This window comes from Papaver somniferum, chromosome 10 (genome assembly GCF_003573695.1).
Source record: "Papaver somniferum cultivar HN1 chromosome 10, ASM357369v1, whole genome shotgun sequence".
Classification (NCBI taxonomy): Eukaryota; Viridiplantae; Streptophyta; class Magnoliopsida; order Ranunculales; family Papaveraceae; genus Papaver; species Papaver somniferum.
In genome coordinates, this window is record NC_039367.1 from 1,119,687 (window position 1) to 1,141,503 (window position 21,817).

General features: G+C 35.4%; 1 protein-coding gene across 2 annotated transcripts; it reads right to left on the bottom strand.

Annotated features, from left to right (window-relative positions):
• Positions 1–4,100: 4,100 nt before the first annotated feature.
• On the bottom strand, positions 4,101–8,920 carry LOC113318664 (polypyrimidine tract-binding protein homolog 1-like). 2 transcript variants are annotated; one of them, XM_026566868.1, is made up of 10 exons: positions 8,443–8,918; positions 8,106–8,315; positions 7,655–7,717; positions 7,493–7,566; positions 7,296–7,391; positions 5,618–5,675; positions 5,438–5,542; positions 5,262–5,343; positions 4,886–4,998; positions 4,101–4,730 (listed from the first exon to the last, which is right to left on the bottom strand). In XM_026566868.1, exons 1-10 carry the CDS (start codon positions 8,626–8,628, stop codon positions 4,434–4,436), a joined length of 1,284 nt encoding a protein of 427 aa, XP_026422653.1. In that variant the 5' UTR covers positions 8,629–8,918; the 3' UTR covers positions 4,101–4,433. The 2 variants fall into 2 exon arrangements, with proteins under 2 accessions (XP_026422653.1, XP_026422654.1); XM_026566869.1 differs by having other exon boundaries at positions 4,474–4,730; positions 4,933–4,998; positions 8,443–8,920.
• Between the last annotated feature and the right edge of the window lie 12,897 nt (positions 8,921–21,817).

The window sequence follows — 21,817 nt, forward strand, 5'->3', positions numbered from 1 at the left end:
CACACGAAATCACTAACGACCACTTTTACCCCCTCTTGCCACCTCCTTGTTTACCACGAGTTTTGGGACGAACTTCCTCATCACTTGTGGTATCGTCTCCTAGACCGATTTCCTCCACATCGCGACTTGAACCTTCTCCTTGTTGTCGAGCCCTCTTACCACCTCCTTGTTTACCACGAGTTTTAGGTTCACCTTCCTCATCACTTGGGGTTTCATCTCCTCCACCGGTTTCGTCCACAGCGCGACTTGAACCTTTCCCTTGTTGTCGACCCCTCTTACCACCTCCTTGTTTACCACGAGTTTTGGGACGAAGTTCATCATCACTTGGGGTTTCATCTCCTCCACCGGTTTCGTCCACAGCGCGACTTGACCTTCACCTTGTTGTCGACCCCTCTTTAATTGCTTACACCTACTTGGCTCCACCATTCTTTTAGTTATGAGACCCTCCCACTGCTTGTAGTAGTCGGTTTGTTCCTTAGTCAACATCGGCTCTCCACTTTTGATTTTAGCCATCCATTTCTTCAACAATTTCGTACCCTTCGACACCTAATTCCAATTTTAAGCACAAGTAAATATATTTTCAATACTTTGAAATAATCGAAAAGTATAAGAGAAAGAAATTCTCTTACCACATTATCCCATAACCTTTTAGATTCTTCTCCACAAATAGGCATCTCCTTATGATCTCTCTTAGCCTCCTTCTCCTTTGTCTTCGCCTTCGCGCATCATTCTTAGCTTGTTGTTCCTTATTTATCACAAAAGGATGACTAGTTTCTTCATAAAACTCCATATAATCTTCCTCACATGCATTTACATCTCCCTCACAAGGTACCAAATCACCTTTTGGTATGTGGTAGTTAGTAAATGCATTCCAATATGCTACCGCAGGAGTTGGTTGATGTTTTGGCTCAAAATACTTCTCGGTGTTCTTTGTTCCTTCAACCAGCAAAGTGAAATTTTCATTCTCCACATCGGGATCCATTTGGACGCAACAAAGTTGTCTTAGTACTCTCCTTGGATTATATATTGCGTAGCCGTTAGGATACCAAATTGGTCCATAGTAAGGCGAGACGGTAGAGAAACCATTCAGGTCGTCTTCATCTACAGAGACATCATCGGGTACGGCGTATGGGTGAAATACCACATCGTTCACCGTAAGTGCATCCAATTTCTCCCTCAATGAAGTCAACTGCTCTTCTTTAGACTTCTTTCGTGCATCCAACAACAACCATTTTCCTGCTGTAGGTTGGTCATAGGGATAAGGGTCCTTTTCCCTAGCCAATCCCAATTTAGTGAAGTGGTCGTAAATCCAAACCTAGGTGAAAATACGAAAATATCCACGTACATGAAAATTGAATTGGAAGCAGAAAAATTTAGCGAATAATTTGCTAATTAACAATGTAGAAAAACTCACCAGAACAACAGTTAAGTAACCTCCAATTTGTACTTAATCCTCGACCCTTTGCTCATCTCTTCTAAAACAAAAGCAAGCACACCAGTGTCCCAAGAGTATTTGTTCATCTCATCGAGATTCTCCAAAAGTTGTAGATAATGTGCATTCACCCTATTTCCAAAATTGTCGGGGAAAATGACAGTTCCTAGCATATATAACCAATAAGAGGTGACATGATGCCTAAGGGTCTCCCCGTCCATCACCAACTTTCCTTTCTCCACCTTTTTTTTGTCTCTCCAAATGCTGCCTTAAACTTTACCGACTTGAATTTCTTCAACTTCTTCTTCAATGCTCCATTTGCCTCTCTTGGATTATACTCATCGCCACGTTTAGGGGATCTCACAGAATGTATAAACTCACATTGAGACTTTCTTGCATCCCAGCCAATTCTTCAAGAGCTTCATAACTCATCGAGGGGTTGTAGCCTTCTCGAAGACATTTACCTTCGAGATAATTCCCATCTCGCTGAATGGAAGATGCATAGTATATGTCTCGGGATAATGCCTCTCGATAAGTGCGGATACGGCAACAACGTCAAATTCCACATGTGCTAACTCAATAGCTCTCCATAACACACATTCTTTAACCTTCGCTACAAACTCGTCACACTCCAAATAAATATCCCATGTGGATGCCTTTTGACGTTTAATAAGACGAACTGCATCCTTATGATCCTACGAAAAGAACATAACAATATTAATACTTGACAAAACACTATTAATAAGAAAAGTTCATAACACTATGAACTTAAAGAATACTTTTGTCGCATAGATATTCGCAACCCATGAGTGTTTGTAGCCAAACAATGTTGCCCCTCCATCATTTGGAGTACTATAAGTTGAGTTCACTGGTGACAAACACAAATTAGCAGGGGGAATGTGTGAGTATCTTTTGCTAGGAGGCTTCGGCTTCTTTTTCTCTTTAGCAGGAACAATTTCTTGCTCTTCTTCATCATCATTCTCTTCCTCTTCTTCTTCCTCCTATTCCTCCTCTCCCTCCTCTTCCTCCTCTCCATCCTCTCCCTCTTCTTCATCGTCTTCATCCTCTCCCTCCTCTTCCTCCTCTTGTACTTCTCCTTCTTTTCCGAGTCCTAGTTCTTCTTCTTCTACATTTTCAACATGTTCTCTTTGTTGTTCAACCTCTTCATTTCCTTGGTCTTCATTTCCTTGCTCTTCTTCATCATCATTCTCTTCTTCAATAACATTATCAATTGTATTCTCCATCACCTCTTTATTGACATCCTGGATTACATCACGAACATTCTCTTGGTTGACTTCCGGTAACGAGCTCCCTCCATGTTTAGCATTTGTGGTACCATGTTTTCGGAAATCTAAATGTTTTGCTCCACGAGGGGTGGGAGTTTTCAAATCCTCATCTAGTTGTAGTCCTAATCTTTTTCCTTTATTCCTAATGAACAAAAACCAAAGTATTAGCTAAACATAAGAGAATATTGTGCAGTCTCATACCAAAAAGAACTAAAGAATAAAATAAACACAACACTTAAAGTTAATAGACTAGAGTTCGGTTACCTGAAAAAAATTGCGAGGAAACCGAACTACATATTTCAACAATTCGGTTAGCAAAAAAAAATTATCGACAAAACCGAACTCATTCTTTCAAAGGAAAAATTGAGTTCGGTTACAAGAGTTTTTTTTTTCTTGCGAGCACACCGAACTAGATATTTGAAAGGTTCGGTTAGACAAAGAAGTTATCGACAAAACCGAACTCGTACTGTCAAAGGAAAAATTGAGTTCGGTTACAAGAGTTTTTTTTTGCGAGCACACCGAACTATGTAGTTCGGTCACCAGATATTTGTATGCTTACCGAACTGTTCTTATTTTTGGAAGTTCGGATACCAATTCTAGGGTTACAAAAAAAATTCTCCTAACCGAAATATCTACTGTAACTACCATTTTCAATGGGTTTTGATGATTTATAATCGATTTGTTCAACAAATAACGAATTGAAAATAATGGGTATGAAGGAAATTACCCACGGATTTGCATTTCACTTGAATCGGACTTCTTGGTTATTGTTGGATGATTGTTTTTGCCTCTGAACGGTTCTTCAAGTTGTTTTTGAAGTAGCAATTCTTTTGGGAGATTCACTATATGTGGGAGTCTCGGACTCAATCCTGGAAGTCTGGGTGTTTGCTTGGCACGCATTGCTTATGAAGATTGATTAATCGACGATGGAATTTTTTCGAATCGACGATTAATGTCGATGTTAACGAAGAAGAGGAGAAGAAGAAGAAGAAGAAAAGAAAATGAAACTGACTCTTTTGCTTTTAATTTAGGTTTTAATTAGTGGATAATGGGTTAGATTAGTGGGTCATTAGAGTTAGTTATAACCTTAATTAAAATAAGGGTAGAGTAGTCTTGCCTAATTTTTTAGGACACACCTTGTAATGTAGGGTGGACATTTGTATCACAAAGAAGTATGTCACTTTTTTTTGAGTAGGCCCCAAAAAATCCTTCTAAAATATAAGGGGATATATCCCGCAAGTATAATTCTTGGCCCAGTTGATATATCCCCCAAGTATAAGGGGATGGGGATGGGTAGTTGGGTACCCATGTAATGCTTAGGGATGTATTGTCTTACGTAAAAAAATCAGTTGTCAGTGGAACAAATAAAATAGCTCATGATATTGACAAACCAACCAAACCACTGCAAAGTCAATATTAAAAATCCTTGCATCTTTAAACCTATATTGAAATGAAAAAAAACTTTAACATTTCAAAGCTCTTCTTCTTGGCTTAAGTACACAAATTTAGAACCAAAATTTAGCTCAGATCAGTTCTAGTTTAGAACCAAAACCGATTCTGTTCAAAGAAATTTCGATTCACAATTCTAACACCGAATAACGAAAACACTAGATGCAGACCAATTGAGAGGAAATTCTAGGTACACCGCGGGCTGAATCCCATGGTTTATACCAGGTGAAACAAAGGGGTTGGACCCCAACCCGGTCCATCTAGGATTAGCAGGGGCCAGAGCCATTGGGCGGGTTGGGGGGTGGACCATATGCTTGACCAGGAATAGTGCCTGGTCCTGAGACATAATTTGGTCCGCTTGCCTGCATCCTAGGATCCCATGATGATGCTTGTCCACCAGGAGGTTGCATGTGTGCTCCAGCAGAGTATTCATTTCCTACATGCACTGAAGCATATTGGGGATTTTGCCATCCACCAGGAGCAGGTGGTGAAGGCATAGGTTGTTGCATGGGGGGCAAAGCTGAAAATGGGATCGTGTAGTCTCTGCTTCTATCATTGTGTGCCTGCAATAACAGAAACACCAACCAATTAGTGGCTTGCGCACAAATTTAAGATACATAATCAACAAGTACAGAATGCAAACAAGCAGTCCCATTGTTTTGTTATGACACCCAACTCACTTCTATTTCTTTCAACGGATCAATATCCATATCCATACCTTAACAGTAAGATCAGTATGACGAGAGTATGACATATGAAGCTTACAATAGCCGCCATCATAGATGCAGTGTCCTTCCAAAGATTCTTTGGCAACTGATGCGGTTGCAACATCTGAAATCAAGGTATAATGATTTGTCTGTTCAGAAATGACTATATAATGAGGACACTAGACGACTCCTTATATTTATGATATACATAGGGAACATCTATATGATTGCCAGGAAATGACAAAAATGAAGTTAGTACTAGAATGAAACAATAGCAGCAGAATCAACATGTACAGTGAGAGTTAACTTCAGCAACAGTGTTAACTTTAATGCTGCATTAACTTCTAATATGCTGGAAAAGAGTAGTGTCAATTCAATGTTTCCTACCTGGATATTGAATTAGCGCCTGCATTCCACCATTCTTCTCAAATATAGCAATTTTTTGAACAGTCCCAAATGCCGAGAATACCTGGATCGATTAATCCATGTCAAGAAACAAAAAACATCAGATCGCTATACAAAAAAATAAAAAAGCCAAAGATGTCATGGAGCAGTTTCCATACCGTGTGAAGCACATCTACTGTGACCGCATATTGCATATTCTCTATTGAAGCAAGCAGCACATTACTCTCTGGTTCTAATTTCTTCCCATCGGGACCTAACACAGGCTGGAATAACATGTCATTAGATTTCATGAACTTCCTTAGAGCTTCTAAATTTCTTAATATATATATTACTTTTACCTGCATAGTTCCTTCAATTGCAGAAGGATTAACAGGAAGGTACGGATTTGTGTAGTCTCTGCAAAACCATTAAAAAAAGAACTGTAACTGCATACTCATGAAGTTGCACAAGGAAAATTCAGTATGAACACTATAAGGAAATTGGGCAGACAAAGCTAGCAGTCATGAAAAGCTTTACTAAAATACCAACAGATATTGAATGACGAATCACAGTAGGTTACAGTGTTGTATTCATACAATAGAATGTCAGCAATATTAGATAGTGTGCACCACAGGAAAAGATATTGAATTAAGATCTGATAATTAATTCAAAGGATATAACGCAACCCTTAATGATACTACGGAATCAGGAGAAACTGGTAACCGGTAAAATACTATTTTCAACAGCCATTACACAACATAAGGCTGATTTTTATAAGAATAAACAGCGGAATCCAGCTATTTTGACATCGATTACAGAATTGAAAAATGAAAAAGGGGGGAAAAAAGTTCACCACCACCAAATGTTAATTTGAGAAGTTCGTAATGATCCAGTCAGACGACATCCCTCTGTATTCAAAACTGTAATATATCAGCCAGCCAAGAACTGTTGACTCCCATTAAGATAAGAGTTCAGAGACTAGTTGCTTCTACATATGACCCAGTCAAATAGTTGTTTTGTTAATTTGACAATCAATTCTATTATCGAGCTGTGATTTATTAGAAATATTTTGCAGTGAACAACTTTCATTCTAACTCTAACTCAAACAATGATCAGCAGATGCCAAGTTAGCTACAATAACAAGTAATTCATGAGTCACTTTTTAAGATAAACTATGGTTTCAATATTTCTCAACATCCTACAAAATAAAACAACGTGTATCTAACTTTTCTTAAAAGATTCAACGAATCAAGTATTTTCCTAATAAAATTTAAACTAAAAGGAATCACATCATCTGGTAGGGTAATTCGCTGCAGATCTTTGAACAAAGAAACCACAGCAGCCACTTAACCAAGACAAGACCTGATTAAAGATACCCCAAACAAAAGGGGGACAAAGAAAGTCGAAATGACACTGAAAAAGCAATGAAATAGCCAATAGCAACTACAGTTACAATTCAAGAATTGGGTTCTTAATGGAAGATCACAGATCTTCCCAGTTGTGATTAGACATTAGAGGGACGAGGAAATTGCAGTTCACGTATCCTAATAACCGCAGTGAGAATCTATCCTAAAGTATATAGAATATATGAAAGAAAAGAAAGAAATGTGAATTGGCAAGAAACGATACTTTAGTGCCATCTGGAACAACAAAATTGTAAGGCTAACTTCATGGTCGAAGCATCAATTTTGACAAATAAATTTTTCTCAAACAAAGCAATATCAGCAGAACTTCAAAAACATTGAAGAAGGTAAACAGTAACAAAAAAATGACAAATTGAAGACTGTCATTATTAATATAAACCAGTGAGACGAAGGAAATTACTAAGGAATTACATAAGAAACATCTGTATTCTCGCCTGCTGGCCTCACTACCCCTAGTACCCCTAGATAACAAAGCAGACACAGCAATTAGCAACCTCTGACTAGCAAATATAGGAGAAATATGGATGATAGATAAATAAGAGCTCAAAGCAAAAAGTCGGACACGGTAAAAAAATTGCAACACTAATACAATACAATCTTAACAGTTGAATACCTGCTGCGATGGGATTGAAACTTGATGTTCAAGTCAGTATGGGCAGAATACGAGATACGCAAGTGGCATGAATCAACATGTTCGGGAAGCAAGTACCTGAAAAGACGAACACATTATTACATTTCTGAAAAAAAAATTATAGAATTATTCTTACAGGTTTATAATTACAGAAAATCCTTCTAAGAAAACTTGCTTGCCTTGGTATACTTCGTCCATCCAATGCATTACGTGCTGAAGCTGCAGTTTCAGCATCGGTGAATTGGATTAGTGCCTGTAGGAAATGCACTGCCTCATTAGTATACAATGATAACAAAGTACGTAAAAAGTACCAACGGAGACTCAAAATGTAGAAATCTGACCTGAAAGCCAGCAGCCTTCTCAAAAGTAGCGATTTTGTGCACATACCCAAAAGCAGAGAACACCTAAAGATCAAGATTCTGATTAGTCAAAATTTCCAAACCATATTAGCCATTCATAACCAAATACATGGGAGTTAAAAACGAAATCTCAATCAATTGCTAAACGAACATCTTCAGAATGAATTTTCATGTAATGCCTAAAGGATAACATGATCATGAAGTAAGTTCCAAACTGTCTTGAATGCAAAGTTATTGAGAAGAAAAGTCATGATGATGCAACCAAGCATTTGATAAAGAATCCAAAATACCACCACCTAACATAAACTCAAACAAACATAAATCAGTAGCATATGCACGCGCTAGGGCCAATTTCAGTCAAATTTCTATGAAACTACGCAAACGCAAACAGACATGTGAATTTTTTAAACCACTCCAGTGAATACAAACTTACCAAGTGAATAACATCAATACTAACATCACCGGCTTCAACACCTTCGATTGTCACCAACAAGACATTCCCAGCAATATCACCAGAACTCTTATTGTTTACAATTTCATGTCTATTTGAATACTGAATATATACACTTTTACCACGAACTTGTGCCGGCTCCGATGACGACGCAAAATATGAAACCATTGAAATAGCTTGATTCAAATCCACCTACAAGAACCAAAATTAAATAAATAAATAAACGAAAATTACCACTCAAACTCTTGAAATTCATCAAAAGTGTTCAAAAATCCCAAATATCCTATTGATTCTGTAGTAAAATGCTAATGATACTTACGAATTCAACAAAGGCTTGATTACGATTAGCACCGACGTTGCATTTAGTATTAACGATCCTTCCAAAGGGTTTACAAAGTTCAACAAGTTCTTCTTCTGTGCACTCCCATGGTAGATTACGAAGGTGAAGAACCTTTGATGGTGTTTGAGTGTATCGAAATTGAGATTGCCCTGATGATGATGACATCTTCTGTGGTTTAGATTTAGGGTTTGAGGATCAAATCGAGGAACAATAACTTAGGTTTCTCGTTTCTGTGATGTGAGAAACTAGGGTTTTCGGGATTCTTTTGTTTGGGCTTTGGGGATTTAGGGCATCACTCTCAAGTCTGAATGCGCGCGCGCGCAAGTTATCTAGAAAATCAGAGGCGGTAATTCGAGGTTGATAGAATTCGGAGAAATAATTTTAACAGAATTATAAATCAGTTCTGGTCCTGAACTTGAAATCATACGGGGTAATAGTCTGTTTGGATAGCACACGACAGTTTCTTTTTCTTTCTTTTATTTACTTTTATAAGTTTGAAAAGTCCGAAATCAATTTTGGAATGGAATTCAAACAACTTTTTGAAAATTGAAAAAGTAGTTTTTTGTGAAGTAAAATAATTTTACTTTTTTGACTTCTGCTTCTGATATCTAGATCGTCGTAACAATTTGGAGAAAATGAAATCAATGAGTTGTGGACTCGTGGGTATTAGAAAATTAGAAACTGTGACTGAGTTGGTGGTCATAGTGGGGAAAAGTGGAACATCCTAGTATTTGCTAGGTGCATAAGAATCGGCCTAACGGTTTAGATTTGAAAACTCGTTGGATCCTTGGTGGGAGCCGAAAAGTTGATATGATGAAAAAGTTATCCCTCTTTCTGGCTATTTTCTCTCCAAAACTAAGACGAAAACCCCTAAAGAATAAGGCGTCGCTCTGCTCAGATTGGCTCTTTGAGAGCCAATCTGAGAAGACCAATCTCCATCACCAGCCCTTCCTCTTATCCTCTACCGTCTCTGCAAATCTAAATAGTTTTTGTTTTGTTTTGTTTTTGGGTTCTTCGGTCTTCATCTTTGCATTTTTCTAGGTTTGTTTTTGTTTGATTTCTTTACTATTTGGTGTGGTATGTATTGTTACCAGATGAAGATAAGAGATCAAGACATACAAATACTTTCAGTTTTAATCTTCAATCAAGTATCAACAACAGATTACTCTCCGATGATTCTTGGCATCTCAGTGTCGACTGACGGTTATAGATTTTTCTATTCTTGTTTCAGGGTTTTTTGATAATCTAGTTATTATTAGATCTAGTTCTTATTTAGCTTTTATTTTCAGTTTTAGGGTTTTTTGTTTATGTATTAGTACTTTTTATGTATAGGTATAGTGATTACAGCATTAACACCAAGTTCTCCCAAATCAATAGCAGACAGAACATGTTTACCAAAGACACCAACATAAACTTCAAAGTTACCAATGACACCAATAGAAAATAGTTCCATAATACAAGTTTTGATGAAGACCCAGACCGCGTCCGAAGATCGATTTCATCCTACGATGACCAATTCAAGTTATCTCTCTTATGTGTATTGTTGCTCTGAAAAATAAGAGACAAATGGGTGGATCCATGGATCCTTTATAACATATTTCATATGTTTTACTATGTTTTTGGAAAAACCCTTGAGAAATGGTTGAATTTTCATATCCCAACATCTCTGTTGTGTGTAGATTTGGTATATGGTTTAGTTGTGCTACTTTCAACCCAAACCAGGACAATCAAACTAGTTATGTTACTTAGAAAATCGTATGGAATAGTTAGGAATCTACTTTGAAATTTTTCCTGGAACTATGTTGTTAAGTGGCTTCATTACGTTGGTTGTTTGTTTGAAATTTATGTGATGATTGGAGACAACCTGGTCTGTTCTGTAACTAACTACAACTATGAAATATATCCCATCTTTGAAACAGAGTATATTTATCAATGTAACCGAGGCTTGCCTCCTTTTCCGAAAGAAAAAAGGAGTCTAGATTTGAATTGTCCTTTTTGGTCCAAGTAGCCTTAATCTTTCGGGTTCGGTTATGTGTTTATCGTTAAATCTATGACTCTCGAGTTATACTGGTTGTCCAAAATTGAATGTGAATTGATTGATTATACTGACTGAGCCCAAATATTTTTTAGTAAGGTCAAAGGAAGTCTCACACTCTCTTTGGAAAATAACTCTTTTAACCCCCACAAATAAATTTTTTTAATCAGTATTATCATCTATATTTGTGCTCATAAAAGATTGAATTTGTTGCAAACTCAATTAATGTGAAGCTAGTGATTCGAGATTTTTTAAATTTGTATGGAGATATAAAATTTATTATCGTGAATCTAGAATTTTTTCAAAGTTTCTAAAATTCCTTGTAGTTGGAAGACTTTCATAAAATCGTTCAAATTTTATAATTATCGATATAAAGTTTAAATCATTGATATGAGTTTTTGAGAGACTTTTTAACCAAAATGGGGGCCACAAATCTCTTCCAAAACAAGAGATACTTTGTGAGATTTCTTTTTGTTTTTATGATAATGCGGAGTTAAAAAATGAGAAAACATACTAAATGACAACACGTGATGAATAATAATAATAATAATATGTTTTTGTATTGTCCTAAAATATATAATGATTTTTTTATGTTGAATGTTCCATAACAAATTACTATCACATTAGCAAATTAAATATATTTTAGGTACTTTTTTGTCGATCAAAAACCTTGTTACAATTTGATTAGTACTGTTCGTTTTTATAGTCATATTACTTTAAAAAAAAAGGTGAAATGAATTTTAATTAGCTTTGGTGATCAATTTGTATTCTTTGTTATTTGATTAATATTTTTTTGTCTTTATAGTATGTCAAATGAGATTTATTTCTACGAATTTTCTCGGACTTTGATTACTTGAAGTTTACACTGAAATTTAAAAACGAGTAGACTCTAGTATGCCTGCTATCTTAACGAAATATGTATTTTTTCCACTGGTTGATCGGGTCTGGTCTGATTTTTCAACCATAAAATTAGATTTACTATGATAATAGGAGGTCATTGTCATACCACAAGGGAATATTCCCCCTTGATGGGAAGTCAAAATCATATCGAAGTAATTTGCGATTTGAGGTATGGCAAGAAGAGAATTACAATCTTTATTTTATAGTACCAATATATCCCCTGTAAGGCATGAAATTTTTTTAAATAAAAATGCCAGGTCCAACATTTTTTAAATAATTATGTCACGTTTATTGAAGGGAAAATTTCAATGTAAGAGGTGTTTTTCTATTCTCACATCAATTTATTAGAAAAAAAATCTAATAATGAGGGGAAAAAAACTGATTAAGTTATTCCCACGTTAAACTACATTTGATTCTTATTATATGTTTAGTCTTATATTTGTTCCAATAGTAAAAAAGACCGATTTACGTTGTATAGTAAAAGCACTATTTTACATTATATATCACCAAATAAGTGGGAAACTCATGTATTTTCTTCGTCATGCATTCCTACATGCTATGCAATTCACTCTTCATCAGCAAGTTTCTTCATCAGTCAATGATATGCAGAAACTATGCAGGTTGTGCTTCTCCTCCTCCTCTTTGTCTGGAACCAGATTCACTTTATTGAAATACTCATGGAAGTCATAGCATACCTTTTATTAATTGTAAATTTGTTGTTCATGTTGAACCTGAATATTTCCTCAAGATGTGTGTGATTATCTGAAATAAGATAAATGGTTATTCAAATACAATTACAAGATGTATTTGACATTTTGAAATGGAAAACTTATCAAATGAACCAAATATGTTTTATAATTTAAACATATTAAAATATCACATGAATCACATATGAGAAACAATAATTTTTATAAAACTTATACTGTGTAAGATGTTTATTATGTTACACATACAAAATATTTATTGTTAGTATTACGAAAAAACCTAGCACAATACTGGAAGTAGTACCAAAAACCTAAAAAAGAAATATATTAATGGTATTAATATAAATTAGGATGTCATCAAAGAATACCAATATGAACTTTCTCAAATGAGGTTGAAAAATATCATTCATCAAGGCTTGAAAGGTTGCAGGAGCATTAGTGAGATCAAAAGGCATGACAATTCATAGACCATGGTGAGTTCTGAAAGTTGTTTTGTGATGTCTTCAACATTAACTCTTATTTGGTGATATCCTGATCTCAAATTAATTGTAGAAAAAAATACAAGATCCATGTAATTCATCCAAGAATTCATCAATGATTAGAATAAGAAACTTATCTTTAATTGTGATGTTGTCAAGATTCCTATAGCCCGCACAAAATCTCCAATTATTGTCTTTTTCCTTGACCAGAAGAGTTTGAGAAGCAAAGGGGCTATGACTTGGCTGAATTACTCTTCCCTTTAACATCTCCTTAACCAATTGTTCAAGACATATTTCTGCACATGAGGACACTTGTATGGTATTTCATTGACTGGAGTGGAGTTTGGTTGAAGAGGAACGGAGTGATAAAAATATATGTGAGCTGGTAGTTGAGTAGGTTCAGAGCATACATGCTGAAATTCTTGAAGGACTGCCGAAACAACTGATGAAATGGTTGGTGGAGAGATGGTGGGGGATACATCAAATAAATGAGCAAAGATTCCATCTCTTTGATTCCTTTGGTGTTAATCATCATTAGGGAATGTGACTTTTGATCTCTAACAAGTGTTATCTTCTTTCCGTTGTGCTTAACTGTGATGCTCATTAGATAAGTTGAAAAGAACATCTCCTAATCTTCTCAGCCAATTAGCTCTCAAAACCATGTCAACTCCTCCAAGTGGGAGAAATATCAAATAACCTGTAAATCATAATCCCGCACTTTCCATCATAAGGAAGCACAAATACCAGTATTCACTGTCTTGTCTCCATTTGTCACAGTGACCAACAAATTAGCAGTAGGTTGAAAAAAAATAACCTAGAGATTTAGCTAAATCATAATTAATAAAGTTGTGAGTGCTTTCAGTATCAATGAGGATAGAAATTGACTGCTTTCTAATTAAACCAGGATTTATAATGGTATCTCCAATGACATTAGCAATGAGCGCATGAAAAGATATTTACATATCACTTTCTACTTCTGAGGTTTCTTCGTCCTGTGTGACTTCATCCTTTTGTTTTTTATTCTCTTCTTACCGTTAAGTACAAATGTTGTTTCTTATGAACATAACCTGCTTTATATACCTATTCACAATTATAACAAAACCCTTGGTTTTTTCTTATTTGTATCTTCTTAAGTGCCAATCTTTTAGTTGGGAATCGGGTAGGACTAGTTTTTGGAGGAGTTGCTGGTGGTGGTTTATTTAGTAAGGGTGGGAGGGAAACAGGTTTGGAAGGAAAACTCTGTAAGTGGAATTGTCTTGCAGTGGAAAATTTTTTAGAAATTTTTCTATTGCTGGGCTTGACATGTTTTTGTTGATTATTGAGTATTTGTTCTTGCATTATATCAAGTGAAAATGCTTGCATCAGTGTGGTAGGATGAAACATATTGATTGAATGCTTAATTTACTCCTTTAATCCCCAACGAAACTCATCTCATAGTAATGTTCAGTGAGCATAGGAAATTGACGAAACAAAAGAGACTTAAGGTTTTCAAACTTCTCAAAATAATCATCAACAATATGGGTTTGAGATAACTTACTGACTATGCCTAGTTGTTTACGGTGGATTTTCGACAAGGGCTAAAATCGTAAAATCATGATACTGCATGTTTCTGGCCCGGCTTCAGGAATGCATGTGACAATTCATATTTCATGATCTGTGAACCATTTCACGATCTCTGACTGAGCGAACGTTCCTCTCAGAGCTATGATGAATATGTTTCTCGAAAGGCCTCTCAGCTGAGCTTTCGATGCTTCACACATTTTATCATCACCTCTACATAGAATCAAAATGATTGGGCGGCTCCTAGACATATTGCATGCTAGTATAGAGCCTAACGCCTTCATGATGTCTAGTTTCTCGTTGTTTCATGACTACGTAGAGAGACCGTGTATAGAATATATTAATGATTGTGTGGCTTTTAGACATATTGTATGCTAGTATAGAGCCTAACTCCTTCAGGACGTCACGCTATTCGTTGTTCCCTGACTATACACCCCCTCAGAACAAGTATGATGCTTCAATTATCTCATACCTCAATTCTGCAAATAGGCTAATTCTTGTGTCATTCATCAACTGAATTCCTAGAAAATAATATATTCTATCTCATTACTCCGTTTCATGGATGATCTTCAGCTGGATTCCATGGATTAGTAATAGATACTCAACTCATTTTATTACTCTGTTTCATGAATTATTCTCAGCTGAATTTCATGAATTATCCGGCATCTGGGCCACCACCGACTAAGCCCCGAGAAAATGGTGCGAGTGTACTTAGCAAATAGTGCACAAACGAGCATCCGAACACCCTAACGAGAAAATATGGACGAACGAGGAAACCTATGCAAAATAGGGGAGAAAATAATATTAATAATATAATAAAATATGTGCTTAGGGAACCAGGCCCACCGGCTGGCCAGTCATGCAGTCGTGGCTGGCCCCATGCCTCTCCATTATTTTACCATTATTATTATTTTTTCCTAATTTCATGAAAACCCCTTCATTCGAGAAAATTTCTTTGTTTGAGCAAAACTCCTAGTTTCTCCATATTTTCCTTCAAACGATGAAAAGATAGTAAAAAATAGGGAAAGGTGTCACGGGACCGAGCCACCTAGCCGGCCGGCCATTCCCTAGCCGTGGCCGTTCCCACACCTTACAATTCCTTATTTTCTCATATTATTATTTCCTTCATCTCATGAAACTCCTTTGTTTGAGCAAAAACCCTAGTTTTTCATTATTTTCTCAAATATTGCTCAAACCATGAAAAGCCAAAAAGTCAAGTGGTCACATGAGCGACTAAGCTTCTCACATCAAAAAATTAAAATATTATTATTTTAATATTCTCAAAATATCGGTCGCACGAGCAAAGTTCTACTTGCTCATTCGAGCAAAATTGAGAGTTTCAGTCAAGATCAAACTCTTCTGAAAATCCAAAATATTGCTCAAATGTGCACCAGAAAATACCAAAACTCTCTGGACTGAGACACGGAAATATTCAGTAATCCATCAAACGAGCAATATTTTCTCAGACAAGGAATATTGATTCAGCCATCAATATTCAGTAATTTATCAAAGACGAGTAATATTTTCTCAGAGTATTAATATTGATTCAACTATCAATATTCAATAATTTGATTAGACGAGCAATATTTGCTTAAATTATCAATATTTGTTATGTTGATTCAATTATCAACATCATTCATTCGAGAACTGTACGTCCCAACAGACATTTTCAATCCATAAATCCTAGAGCATTCGGCAATCATGCTCGACTGAACAATACTTAGACTCATCGTATAATCAAGTCAACAACTAACTAATCAAATACACGTCTGCCTTACAGACTCCACATTCATCAGACATCAATCACGTCACATGGGGGATATTAATTAGGGTTTTGGTATGGCGGTCTACATCACGTGTGTTCATCCATGCTGAGAAATGTGAGTAAGTCGTGCAAGAAGTTGAGGGAGTTAAAAAAGTAGTGGGTGGAAAATCAACCAAGTCTTCGCACGACCTGGAACTGGTTAAACCACGACTTCCCACTTTCCCACTCTTTCACTCGATATACCGTCACACTTACTGGAGATCAATGTGTCTACTAACTAGCAATATAAATAAGTTTCTGAATCCACGATTGAGGACAAGACCGGTCTGACAGACAACATCTATCATCTAACCAAGAATCATCGTATGAGCAACAATCTCTCTCAATTGAGCAGAATTCAAACTTATTCGAAACTAGCAGTTCATTTGAAAAAACCTACAATACATTCACAATACTTGATCACCATTGATCTAACACGCTTCTCAGCTTCCCTCCTATAGATCGACCCTCTTCCCTATTTGTGACCGAATTGACTCTGAAACGGCCATTGTCTTGGTTTAGGACGGAGACCTACATATTGATCTCTCGAAATCAAAGCACTCCTGTGCAGTGCATCTGTTTGAGGTAAGACAGTTTGCTCAGTTGAGGAGTCCCCGTCCGCACGGTCGTCCCTCCATTTCCTGAAAACCAGCAAATCGTTTTCCCCATCAACACTAGTATGTTCTCATTTGCAGGATTTTCAAACCTAATATAAGCATGCTCAACTAACTAATACCAAGAAGTAATAGATCTAGTTGTTTGTAGACTTGTTAACCATTTATCTGCTTTTCTATCCAGATGCACAGCTACCATGGTGACCCTTTGATTTTCATCTCTGATGTTGTTGAGAAGGAAATAACGGTCACACTTTTGAATCCATCCTTTAGGAATCTCACCATCAAATCTCGAAAAATACATCTCAGTCATTCGTTGGATGAAGTTGAAATCTCGACTCTCTTATTATGGATTGAACAAAGCACCCCCCTGATGATGAGAGTTAGAGTTAGATCCTTCAACTCTTGGATCTTTGTGTCCATCATATACTTTTCCCATGAAGGTCTCCATGTATTTGAGACGTTAACTCATCAATTGAGAGACTATATTGTACACACAAACTCTCTGATAATACCCACCCCCGTAGTTAAATCCTTATATTTCCCAGCAATACTATTATTTTGTTCAGAAACATCGTTTAACTGTTTAGAGAATGAATCTATAAATTTATGAAGATATTCGTTCACTTCTTTGATTGTAGGATGATTTGCTCCACCATGACTAGGATTAGACGGCTCTGATGCCAATTGTTGTATTTCCACAACAATTAGCACACATAAATGAAGAACATAAAATCAGCCTAAGAGAAGGAATAACATGAAACAATTTTTAATTCGTTAATTTTTCATAGCTGCCGTAGACTATTTCTTACACATTTATTAGTCGAAACCTTATTTCAAAGGACTAACAGATGACTGCCGAATGTTTAAGTATAACTAATAATCATTTTTGTTATTAGCCCATCCAACGACAAACACTAACGGAAGACTCTCAATATAGTCGAATCAGTATTGGCATCCACATGAAATACTACACCTCAGCGAAGAAGAATTATTAGACCTAAATGGTTAGACTTAAACATTGGTTGGACAATCTTCATTGATGCTTCCTTTAAGAAAGAATACTCTTCTATGGGATATGCTTTTACCTATACTCCTTGGATCAAGATACTTTCATACACGTCTCAATAGGGTCAGAGTGGGCATCATGGATTTTCATGCTAAAACAAAAGCTTTGTTAAAGGCAACTACGTGGTTAAGAAAAAATATCTTGTCAAGCGTATCCATCGTAACAGACTGCAAAGCTTTGGCAGATAAAATTAACAAGGTAAGCAATGAAACTCCTTGGACTGCGAAAAATACCATGCAGGAAGCCTCCAAGATACTGCAAAAATTACCCCATGCTCAGATTAAGTACATAAGCAGGAAACATAACTCAGTTGCGGATTACATAACGAAAGAAGCAAAGATAAAGCATCTCCAACATATGTCAGCTCATTTACAACAAAAAGTCCTAAAATCAAATATCTTTTCCAATATATTTGATAAAAACGAAATTATAAAATTATTATACTATATTTTTTTAGTTAATGATATTTAACTTTTCTATCAAAAAGAAAAACAATAAAAGTATATGTTCCTCCGTCCTATCTTATCACATAAACCCATGTGACAACTTAACAAAACGGTTAAGGATAAGTTAAGCAAATGCTCGACTCATTAGATAATAAAATGTTGTAGCACCCAACAATTTTTGACATCCCACCGATTCACGGGGAATAGGATGGAGTGATGAATTTCTTCCCTATTAACCAACTTTTTGGGTCAAGAAAAGGTTAATGTATTTATATTTTAATCTTTAAATTAAAAATTGAGAACCATCAAGTGATCTGATGATGGTTCTCATGCTCCTTCCACTGTAGAGATAGGGGTTCGAATCCTGTAATTGTCAAATCTACTTCAATTTAAGGAGTTTAGAAGTAGTCTAGGGACCACTATTTTAGGATATCAAAAAAAATTATTCCAATTAAAAATTACTTACAGTTAAAAATTAGGATTTATGAATGAATGACTACAGTTTGGACCAAAGACCAAATCTGACCAAATACAAAATTGAACTAACTAGTTAAGCTAGTTCCAAATATGGTATATGCATAGTCTTGGTGGCTATTTCACAAATAAATGAACCAGTTTATTATCCTGGCATTTTTAGGGGTGGTCCAGAAAGAATTTGGGGCGACTAATTAATAAAATAAAATAGGGTCACTGAGAAGTAAAATAAACCGACCCATTATCCACTCTTAATAAATAATCTATCCTTGATTAATTAGTGCTAATCGGTAGTTAGTTTGTGTTGATCGGTAGTTGTAGATTGTATAGTTAGTATTAGGAAATCATTTGAGTTATTGAGTTTTAAGGTTTGAGGAGGAGGAGGAGGAAACTAGGTTTACCTAAAATCAATAACAAAGTTGGATGAGTATGAAGAAGAAGGTGGGAATCATCATGAAGAATATCATGTTGCAGGTTCAATAACGAATAGAGGAAGATTGAAGCATCCAACGCCATTAACGCCCCAGAATCGGTAGATAATAATATACTTACCTAGCAGTTACACTATTTTGTTCTAATAAAGAAGCACAATCGGTAGTTTGGTGATGTTCATTATCTACCGATTGTGATAGTAGCCCCAAATATATTTTTTCAAAGCTAATGGAATTTTGAATTTATCTTAGGATCGATAGTTCCATGATGTTCATTATCTACCGATTGTACAAAAAGTAGTTTCGTAATTTTAATTATCTACCGTGGTAGTAGCCCTAAATCTGATTTTTTCCAAAATTAATAGAATTTCAGATTTCTCTATTTTAACAATCAGTAGTTCCGTACAACCAGTAGTTTCGTGATGTTCATTATTTTCCTATTTTGATAGTTTCCCCAAATCTAATTTTTCAAAACTAATATAATTTAGAATTTATCTATTTTCATAATCGGTAGATCGTGATGTTCATTATCTACAGATTGTACAATCGGTAATCTTGTGATGTTCATTATCTACCGACTGTGATAGTAGCCCCAAATTTGAAATTTTCAAAAACTAATAAAATTTCGAATTTCTTTACTTTCAAAATGGGTAGATACAAGTGGATTTTATCTACCAATTATGCTTACAGAAAAATTGAATTTTTTTACACAAAAATAATCATTAGATACCAATCTATGTTATCTACCGATTATGGTTGATGTTCTTCATTTCTTAAGAACAACAACCATAATCGGTGGCTAAAATCAACTTTTATCTAGCGATTATATTTGTGCAACTGTAAATCGTCGAAAATTTCTCGACCAATATTTTGATTTCAAGCAATCAAATCCAAATTTTGAATCACAACTACTATCATTTCTCCGTTTTTTTTTGTTTAACTCGAATTTATTTTGGTGTTTTAAGTTTCCACTTTAAGGTTAATGAATTTTGGATTTTAGTTTTAAAGAAATAATCCTATAATTTGTTTGATCGACGATCTTCGGTTGCAATTAAAATTAAAACGATAAAAAAAACTCAATCTGTAAAATAGAGAGGAGAAAAGGAATATTATGGTTCTGAAAATAAAGAATGTCTATTTCATCGTGATCGTCAAGACACTCACAATCCCGTGAAGTCAATATTTGGAGGAGGAGGACTTGATTCAGTCACGGCTTCAAGAGCAAAAGCTTTTTCTTTAGCCATGCGCTTCTCATAAATAAAGATCTTTAACTTCCTAAGGAGACTTTTTCTGGAAAGTATTGAAACGTTGTTTCTTTCAGTGATGACATGTTTCTTAGATTATATTGAGCTGACAACATAATTTTCATCACAGTATTCCTTTCGTAAATAGTCTCATTAGAGACATTCACTATCTCATATAACTTGTGATTAGATTCCTAAAACGAATCTTCATCAGCTATACAAAGGTTTTCCCTATCAGAAGTCAGGTTTTGAAGCCTTGCTTTATTTTCTGAGGTATTTTCTTCAACTATGATTTTAAGATATCTCGAATCATGCTTCGACATAGTGCACGTAAACACATGATGTTGAAAATATGGACTTATGGTATGAATAATAGCATGCAACCCATCATAATTATGCTTTGGAACACTGATTTTAATATCGTTATAAAATTATGTTTGTATCAATGATTTTATCGCCTTTTCGAACTGTTGGAGGAATATACCCTTTTACGACAAGAACCCATGTTTGAAAATCACGAGCTTGAAGAAAGGAGCGCATGCATATTTATTTTTCACCACAAGTAATTTGTGTGATCGAAGACTGGTGGTACATTGATAGAGATTAAACTATTTTCCATAGATTCAAATCGCCACAAACACAAAATTTATTTAAGTTCTAACAGTATTTTCACTTTTCCATACCAATTAAAAGGAGAGGTACCAAGTACACCATCAAATTTTTTATTCGGCAACCTGTATAGACTAAAATTAGTTCTAAATTAAAGATCATTGAAAAATATGTATACATAGTTTTTCTCTTTCTATTCCAGAGTCAATATGTTTAGACTGATAAGTTCGTGAACTTGATTGTACTCAAGAGTTCTTGAATGACCTCAAAAATCAATATCAAATACCAATCTAGTTGTATCCAAATCAAGAGGGTTCGAATTATGGCAAGTATGAAACATGTAATCTATCTTTCAAAATACGAATTCAACAAGAAAAAGTTTCGTTAATGATCACAATTAACAAGGACTTAACTATCTATATTGATTTCATTTTTGATCTTTCGATCTAAGTTTGAAAATATATTTTCAATAGACAAAGTCCAACAAACCTCACGAATCCGGAACACTTACGCTCAGGTAAGAATCCCGAACTGTTAACCACCTCTCAAAAACAATCTAAAAAATAAACGAAAAAGAGTTTTAAATATTAATCTTGAGTAATGATAAAGTATGAGACGAGGTGAACTTTGCAATTTCTATCTATCATGTTCCTGATCGAAAAATGAAGAGAACCTCAAAGATCAATAAGAACAAGATCAGGATACACAAACTATTAGGTAAAATATAGTCAGACCTGGCTTCACGAATACCTAAGTAAAGTCTCAAGTGGTACACCTAATTATGTTTCTCAGATGAAATCTAGGTTATTAGAGGACGACTCTAGCCAGTAACTAGGATACAGAACAATCGGAATAAGAAGTCATGTTACATGAGTCTCTCTATTTATAGATTTTCAAGGATCTAAGTAGCTTAGAATTCAAGCTAGGATAACTTGAGATTCAATCAAACACTTTCTCAATTTGGATGAAGTTCTTCTTAGGAATT